The 9,198-nt window shown below is 44.7% G+C and overlaps 2 protein-coding genes across 2 annotated transcripts; one reads left to right on the forward strand and one right to left on the reverse strand.

The window, feature by feature from the left end:
• Positions 1-553: 553 nt before the first annotated feature.
• PHALS_09759 (triosephosphate isomerase glyceraldehyde-3-phosphate dehydrogenase) lies at positions 554-1,555 on the forward strand (the record flags this gene model as incomplete). The annotated part of the gene is made up of 1 exon (XM_024725073.1): positions 554-1,555. The coding sequence occupies one exon, from the start codon at positions 554-556 to the stop codon at positions 1,553-1,555; it is 1,002 nt and encodes a 333-aa protein (XP_024575886.1).
• A 6,439-nt stretch (positions 1,556-7,994) lies between these two features.
• PHALS_09760 (uncharacterized protein) lies at positions 7,995-8,424 on the reverse strand (the record flags this gene model as incomplete). The annotated part of the gene is made up of 2 exons (XM_024725074.1): positions 7,995-8,207; positions 8,368-8,424. The coding sequence occupies 2 exons, from the start codon at positions 8,422-8,424 to the stop codon at positions 7,995-7,997; spliced, it is 270 nt and encodes an 89-aa protein (XP_024575887.1).
• Positions 8,425-9,198: the final 774 nt, after the last annotated feature.

Here is a 9,198-nt window from a genome sequence, read left to right on the forward strand (position 1 = left end):
TGGCTACACCGAGAAAGCTGTGGTATCGAGTGATTTTATTGGTGATTCTCGTTCATCAATTTTCGATGCTGAGGCTGGTATTGCTCTGACTGATGATTTCGTCAAACTTGTATCGTGGTACGACAATGAATGGGGCTATAGCTCGCGTGTGCTGGATTTGATTGAACACATGGTCAAGAGTGAATAAAATGCTCTTATGATGCTGATGTAGCTACATGAATGCTGATTGATAAACAATTGATGTCTATACCTTTAGAAACGTTCAACTTTGCAGGTTACAAATAAAATATTTTGACTCCTGCTTCTCAAAATTGTTAAAGTTTCCTTACGTTGCAAGACCTTGTCGATTTCTATGTGTTTTCCTCGACCAATCAGACTTAGGACTAGGCTGACCAAATGTACGGTCTATACGTATCTTATCAATTTTTAAGGTGTTCAGCCTCACGTCCTAAACACCATAGAGTATAGTTTAACACTATGAACTTCTCATCACCACGAAAATCTTGAGTCATCCAAGATCTGCCTCGAAACTCATCAAAGCCATTGAAACAACATGGTAAATGTTGCTATCAACGGGTTTGGTCGCATTGGCCGACTCGTTTTCCGCGCTGCTACTAAAAATCCGAATATTAAGGTTGTGGCCATTAACGACCCATTCGTAGCCACAAAGTACATGCAGTACATGCTCAAGTATGATACAGTACACGGTCGCTTTGACGGTGAGCTGGACCATGATGAGAAGCACATTTATGTGAATGGAAAACCAATTCGTGTGTTTAATGAGATGAATCCTGAAAAGATCGCATGGGGTGAGAAGCATGTTCAGTACGTGGTTGAGTCAACGGGAGCGTTTACAACTCTCGAGACAGCGTCGTCTCATTTGAAGAATGGTGTCGAGAAAGTGGTCATTTCGGCTCCGTCAAGCGATGCTCCTATGTTTGTAATGGGTGTGAACCATGAATTATACGAAAAGAACATGCATGTGGTATCGAATGCCTCGTGTACGACGAACTGTCTGGCTCCTTTGGCCAAAGTGGTGAATGATAAATTTGGTATTAAGGAAGGTCTGATGACGACTGTGCATGCTGTGACTGCTACTCAAAAGACCGTGGACAGTCCATCAAAAAAAGACTGGCGAGGTGGTCGTGGTGCTTGCTTTAATATCATTCCGAGCTCAACTGGTGCTGCCAAGGCTGTAGGCAAGGTGATCCCGAGTTTGAATGGCAAGTTGACGGGTATGTCGTTCCGTGTGCCTACGGCTGACGTGTCTGTAGTGGATCTAACTGCTCGTTTGGCCAACCCCGCTTCATATGACGAGATTAAAGCTGCAATCAAACATGCGAGTGAGAACGAGATGAAGGGCATTCTCGGTTACACGGATGAGTCCGTCGTTTCTAGCGATTTCATCGGTGATTCTCGTTCGTCCATCTTCGATGCTGAAGCTGGTATTGCTCTGACTGATAATTTCGTCAAACTCGTGTCGTGGTACGATAATGAATGGGGCTATAGCTCACGTGTACTAGACCTCATTGAGCATATGGTAAAGAGCGAGTAGACGTACTTTATTCTAAAAAAGTGCTGGACATGTCTGTCATACCAAAATTCAGCGATTTGTCTTACTCTCGTTACTTGCATTGTTTCTAATCCGAATGTAAAACTCAGGATGTCTTCGCATTTTCTTTTAGACATTAAGAGTACAGCGATTCCTTTATGGCCACGATCCAATGTCACAGCATGTGCATTTAGGTTATCAGCCTCCGTATTCGCAAAATGCTAATTCATGGCATTTGCTTGGTTGGTCCATGTCCTAGTCTCAGCCATACCTTTGCGCATTCTGTGCATGACACTAAATACCATCAAGATATCGATCCTACATTGCCACTAGACCGTTCCGACCAAAACAAGCAGATTGTTGATATATGACGATGCAAAACCCGTGGAGACGTGAACTGCATTATTCAAGACAGTTCCAATAATTGGAAGCATATTTCGCAACGATACAAGCACTATAATCCCTTATACATTTGGAACAGTAGCATAAATTACAATTTGGCACGATTGTATGAAATGTACCCGAAAAACGATATTTACGAATAGTACAAGCTCCGAAAAGGAGGGATCACGAATTCTTGTACTTTAACGTATGTCTACTTTAGTCATGCTCTTTAAATAACAGAATAACCTAACAGCGATAGTTGTCTAAAAGCGTCTCGGTTCAACGCATTGTAGAAGGGAATAACTGTGCGTTTGTCAACACAGGACTCTGACAGTCAAGGCTTTCTCTGTGCAAAGTAAACGACACCCCAGTACACTTGTACCCCACGACCGAGCCTTGAAATATATAATTCTCTGCGAGGATGGAATATGACATGTTGAATAAAAAATTTCCAGTACGGAAAGAAAAGGAAAGAAAAGGAAAGAAGAGGAAATAGAGGGTATGCCCTAATAAGGCACGTTCGAACTGCGACCTTTAAGGTACAGAGGGTTCCAACCGTGAGACCACTGATCTTGCGCACACTGGTCTTTGAAGGCCAGGAAAAAGGAGATCTCTCCCATTGAATGGAAGAAATTCAGATGACCATTGATCCGGCCTTGCCCAAATGGAGTCACGGTGCGTGGTGCTTGCGATCTGCAAGCTAGGCGGTCGCGCGAGAAAATGGGCACCGTGTGCAAAATTCAGTAAAAGGAGCTTTTCAACGTGGGATGATTTAAGACGACAGATGTTGCGGGTGTCCGCACAACCCAACCAGGCGTTACCGATGTCTTTCTGTTTATTGTCGAAGGAGGTCAGAACAGACGGACTTTGTCCCGGAGTCAAGAGCATATTGCCGCATTGACATCTGGCACACTCTTTGAGTGTATAGCGGTAAATATCTTCATGGGGGGTCATCGTACGTGTACGACTATCACTTAGACATCTCGCGTATTTCTCTCTCCTTCGAGAAACGGTGGTCGCAATTCTAAACGCGCAACACAATACAACACAATTTTCGTATCGCAAAAGCAGGAAAGAATGCTGCGAATGTAAGCTCTACAAGCGGCTATAGTAGATAGACCTCAGCCATGCTGCCAATGAAAAGAGATGTCTTTACTGGCCAGCGGCTGAGCTGTACCCGCGATTATCCATCCAAGGTAGAAAAACATTCGCGCCTTTTGTACCCCTTCGTTCTCGGCTGAGAGGTACGAAACGTTGACCCCCGCACACAGCCTCATGACATACTGCTCACAGGAAATGTCGCGTTCTAGTAGGCACACGGAAGCCTACTGGGAGATATATTGTTTCTATCGTGTCACATGGAGGTAATGATCGGTGGGACGAAGCCCTGAGAGGATCGACTCCCTCAATAAGAGGCGGGGCTCACAGCCGTGGATTGTAAATTTACATCAACGTCCCGGGCTTTGTAAGACCGTAAATAGTTCTGATAAATTTGGAAGCGTCGTTCAATCAGCTAAGACGTGTGGCTATCAAAAACAGTAGACAGTATGTGTTGGTATTGTAGATACCAACTACGAATACACTTTCCGTCCGTTTTGCGACGGCTCTGGTAAATGTCTTGATGGTTGTGGTGAGCATTCAAATGAAGTGTGAGGACGTTAATATTGCGGGATGTTGTCTAGTCTTGGATCCTGATTCAAGAGTCGATAACATGATATGACTAAAACGCCACGAATCTTTTTTCGGCGGACCAATAAATCAAAAAATCTAGGTGATTCTCACTTCTCTTCTGGTTGATCATTGACGAGACACTTCTGCCTGGAAACAGAAGCACGTCTGAAGCGGGAGTGAATCAGTGAGAACATTTCTGAAGTACATGACTGTCCCTAGAATAATAGCAATTGCATTGGTAGGTGCCTCAAGCCAAGCGGGAAGTCATAAGCGCTAGGAGGGCTGGGTGTTCTGAGTATATCTCTGTTGAGAGGAGTAATGAAAATTGTGTCTCGTGGTCCCCAAAGTGTATTTCAAGCAAGACGGTAAGAAATAGCTCTGAGATGTTGGCTTCTGTGCCAGGACCGGTATGAGAGACAGCGACTAGGTGTCGCGATGCTCTGTGCAAAGTCGGTGGAGCTTAATTGCGACCGATATTCGCGAATACAAGGGATAGGATCTGTATTTAATAAGGTGGTTCATCTATGTCACCATTAGACAAAACTGCTGTATCAGCACTACCATGTGATGGATCTGCTGTACGTATCATTGATATTCACGAGTAAGTGGCAAAAAAGTAACTTTTGATCAGAAATACTGGAGTTGTCTTTATGCTTATCACTTCCTTCTGTAGACGCTCGTTTTCGGCTGGAAAAATCTGCGCTTAGAATATATGTGCAAGAAATTGCAAGACGGTTATGTCGTCGAAACGTTACAGTTGTACCAAGAGATAGAGTTGATCACGTCACCAGTCATAGATGAATTTGTCCTGGATGACAATTTCAGGGCCATAAATGCGAGGAGTGGTGCTGATATTAACCTACGGATTATTTCGGTTCGTTGCGAGGAAAATCACGGTATGTTATTGATAAATCCGCTAGGCTAGATGGGGGCTGTAAAAGATTTTACTTTAGCAAAGTTGTGTCACACAGCAATGGATCCTTTCAAGGGAACATTGTGACGTGACTGACGCTTCCTTTCAAAGCACAAAAGATTTTGTAAAATAAATGATGCCCATAGTGCCTACTTTCTACGTCAAAATGATAAACAGCGATTAAAAATTGTTCGTGCTTATAATAGGCTAAATGCAACCAGGGTTATGGCTAAACGCCAATTCTTTGAAGGAATGTACTACAGAACATCTTAACCGACTGCACGTCGACCTAGCTAATGGTGATTGTTGCTTGTCGATTGTTGGTATATGCAGAAATATCCCTCTCGCTGCAGCGTGTGCTCCGAGCATGCTGTAAAAATGTCTGGTTGTGCTACAGGGAGCAGCAATATTCAATTGTCGAGTATTCAAGCTTTATCATGACTATGTGCAATCTATTTCGAAGATAAATCTGACTGCTGTCGTGCTGAGCACGGGAACACTTGTGAGCATTCCTCGCATATATGTGCTCATATATACTGATTGCCAATGAAGACAAGTACGTCTTTGACGCCGCAAAGTCTGCTCTGTAAATAAACTTAAGTGGGATGCCAGGCCTGCATGCAGATTCCTCATTGAAAACGGATATTACAGATTTGGCTGCGTATCTGTTCCAAAATGATTGGATGTATTGGTCTGGCCTGGTCAGATACGCGCACAAGTACAGTGAAAAATATATCGACATGGTATAACAGGGATGTCAATTATTGTTGTGGCGGGGCCGAGAAGGCAACTCTTAGGACTGCGATAGAAAGATTTATGCGAGTCCCGATTCTGCTTTTTTCTAACTCCGTACAGGTTATTCCACCTAATCTGTAACCCTGCATTCCTTGCAGTAGACTGCATTTTGCTTCAAGCAGATAACAACGCGTCCGAACGCGTGATCCTGCCAGCTGATAGCTTCCGATGAAAGCACGCCTATTCATGTCGAGAACCTTTATGCAATGAATATATACCGTCGTCAAGCTAAGGGTTGGATTCAATCTGTTTGAGACCCATGAGATCATGAGTCGTTGTGCGCAACGATGCTGACGACACATTTGAAATGATGATGGCAAATGGTTATCCGTTGTTGCTGAGTATTCTTTGAAGCCGAATCGGCTTGCACTTTCGCGTCGACCGAATCTGAATTGAAATATCGCATGTCACGATGCTGATGTCACGAAACAATAATGCGATATGTACGTACGGTCAGGTGCGGCTTGTGTTATTCTGCTACAAGGATTGGGAAACAAGGCATTCAAGAGCTCAGATTTCGCTTTATCATATCAGCACCGCTATGCCTTCCGGTAGGTTTGCGGTAATATACCACTGACCCACATCACACTAGTACCTCATGATAAAAGCCTCAATTTGTAATTACTGTACGATGCGCATGATGTCTATTGGGTGACCACATCGAAAAAAGACATACTGCTCGGTGTGTGGTATGTATTGATGCCCTGACGTGTGAGTGAGCAAGCACATATAAACGCGCAGCTGAAACGTGTGTCTACTTGCCGTTTCAGGCGTAGCATTGACAGACCATGAGAATGAACTTAAGCTTTGATCTTCCAAAAACGCGTCAGAAAATACCGGTGCTGTGGGTCGTCTGAGGAAGACGGCCCGTTTCGCAGCTGATAGAAATATGTGGTTGTCGAGGATATTGTCAAAATTATCCTCTACAAAATATTTTGCCAACATGGCTTGCCGGTAGCCATTGAATCCTATAGATCTTTGCTTCTCAGCCAGATTTTGACAAACATTGGTCAATGTGCTCGACACCAGATTGAATATCTCGACCTCTGATCTCTCGTAACAAGGTGATTTATTGAAATGTATGATTCGCATTACGATGGATAACCACCGAAGTGCTTGCGCAGAGAGTCCATGTCACTACATAAAGTGTCCCTGCTCATTGATTTTACTTTAGATGAAGCCGTTCATACCTTATACGGCTTTACCTAATTTGGCTTAATGGTTTGATAGACCCCCCTGTGCCATTAGCACCGCCTCAAATGGCTGAACGCATACGAGGGGGCCGCTATCGACTAAAATCGACTTGCTGCTATCGGCCAAGCTCCACTTCGTAGCAAAAATCAGTGATTTTGTCTTGGCAATACACGCAAGGTGTGCGACGTTATGACTGCAAAGTATGACGAACAAAAGCAACACGCCGATGCCAGAGGCTCGCACACGAAAATGATGGGGAGCACAAGATTTTTTAATCAAGTAACGTACCATTAAACGCAGGTCTGTCGTCGATCAGACCAAGTTGCGACTGCACTACATTGGACCGTAAAGGTCGTCGCGATAAAGGGATTGAAATATAATTTGAATATTTCAAAGCAAATGCATTCACATCCAGTGTTTTATGTGGACTTATTCACTCTTCAGTAAAAGTAACGTCTTACCAATTCTTGTAGCGGGTCTCCTCTCTGCTTTCCAAAAAGTGACGAGATTCCAAACAACTGTGGGGGCGCAAGTCAGGTGGTGCAATGACAGAGCTTGGAGAGCGAATCCGAGATTCTGATCACATTAGCCTCGAATGCACATCGTGACTCTTGTCGAGGTTGATGGTCGACATGTCGCTATAACCCAGAAATTTTGCTAAAGGTAGCCGCGAGAGGGTGAATCTCCACTGGCACTTCCGATTAGCAAGAGGCGATTCATAAAGTAGGACGATTGACAGGCCAGCTAGTACACCAAAGCTGTAACCAGTACATAATCAGTTAGAAGCAGTAGAATTCTAAAGTCATCTCAAGCACCGTCATCCAGAGGCTGATGATTTTCCAAATCACCTATCAAAAGCAAAGTCAACGTCAGCGGTGTCACGATGCATCTTTTTTACTACCGACGCCAAATGGGGCGCTCCTTAGACGTGATTCATAGAAAAAAAATATCGAAGTCTAAAAATTCACGGAAGTTTGAGCCTTCACTCCGGCAAGATTGTTCTGTTGTCGCGGCCGCTTTCGACCTGGCACACCTTAGGAATGCGTCACCCTTCACCCCAGCACACTTCCCACTAGTGGGGGACGACCAATTTTGCGCTTAAAAGTTGTTTGGGTGGCAGCTGGTACAGGTACTTTGTGGAGACGATAAGAGCTGTTATCAGGCGAATTGTGAGGCTGTCACTTCAGTGTTCGCGCCAAGCATTTATATTTATCAATACTGAGCATGATATGTCGTCCGCTTTGATAAAGCTGTCTTGCAATATCTTGACACAGGTGAGATGACGTGTCTTTCTTACTCAGCGCATGGATGAGCCGTATACTTTGCGGCACTTTCGCCAGCTTCTCGTTCCCAAGAAATAACCCTTGCGAGGGTACGAGTTTCTTACCGCTATTGCTTTAAAATCCGTCGGTACTTCTGGGGAATAATGACTTGTGTGGGAGTTCTATAAACGTACGAGGCTCGGCTTTTTTTCGTTTGTTTTGCTCATAGCGTCAGTAGCACAAGCGTGGCGAACTTCTCCTCAGCATAGCGAGACGCGACTTGGGCAGGATTCGATTTATTTTTTTCTCTCGCACTAAAAATAGATTGGCTCCTTGAAACTTGTCCAGTCTCTGGGTAACGATCACAATATCGCCGAGGGATCCACGACGCGATGGCAAAGACACTCCAACCGAAAAGGCTAATGCAACGGTGAGGCTGAGTGCAAAGATCGTTTCGTTCTTAAAAACGGACTTGGCGTATATCGTCTGGTCGGGGCGGTGTTTATGATCAAGACTTGAAGATTGACAGGCACTTTCTAATCGAAAAGTCCTCGGAATCCTAATTTTGAATTTCTTTCAACGCGTCGGTCCCGAACATTTCGCATTTTGCGTGGACTCGTTGAGTTATCAAATTTGGTGAGTCCCAGATGCATGTACGCACAGAAGAGCAGAGCAAAAAAAAGCAATCTCAAGCGATATGCCTGATTAGGAGGCGAAAACACTCACAGAAGCTGACGCTTTTGCCTTCCAGGCAGGAAACACAGCCTCAACTGAAACACCGCACAATATTGCCCATTCTCGCGCACTGCCCTTGAGCTTGGAGATATCTAGCGCCAAGCGCTGCTGCTCGTCTTAGGGCATGGCGGATGCGAAGGAGATTTTCTCCATCCTTACCCTCAAAGGTCTTAACGCTTCCGTGAAGCACCTCGTTGCGCAAGGGTTCGAGGCCATAAGCATGCACTTGAAGGCGTTTTGAAACAATGAAAATGCTCTGCTGGAGCACTTACAGCAGAAGCTGTCAGCGTCAACCGCTTCTATGGCGCCACCGTCGACAACGGATGATTCCTTCCAACCCAGGCTAGAACATCAGCTTAATAAGCCCGTCCCGCATCCCCTGGGGCAATCTGGAGTATCCCTCCATCCTCACAGAGGATCAGTCAGGCGTAGATTGACTACGAGTACTACCAAGTGCAGCGGGGCTACCGTAGATCTTTGCTTAGAGGAAGCTAAGCTAAGGTCACCGACCTTACGTCTTTCCAAGAATCAATACTAGTGCATTACAACTTTTTATCCTTCGTGAGTGGAGAATGAAAAGGAAACTGTTTTCGTGAGTGGAAAAATGGAAAAGGAGACTGTTTTCGTGAGTGGGAAAATGGAAAAGTGATTGACTTGTACTTATGCTGTCTGATATGACTGGTTGCTACGTG

Source organism: Plasmopara halstedii, assembly GCF_900000015.1.
Source record: "Plasmopara halstedii genome assembly, contig: Scaffold_430, whole genome shotgun sequence".
Classification (NCBI taxonomy): domain Eukaryota; phylum Oomycota; class Peronosporomycetes; order Peronosporales; family Peronosporaceae; genus Plasmopara; species Plasmopara halstedii.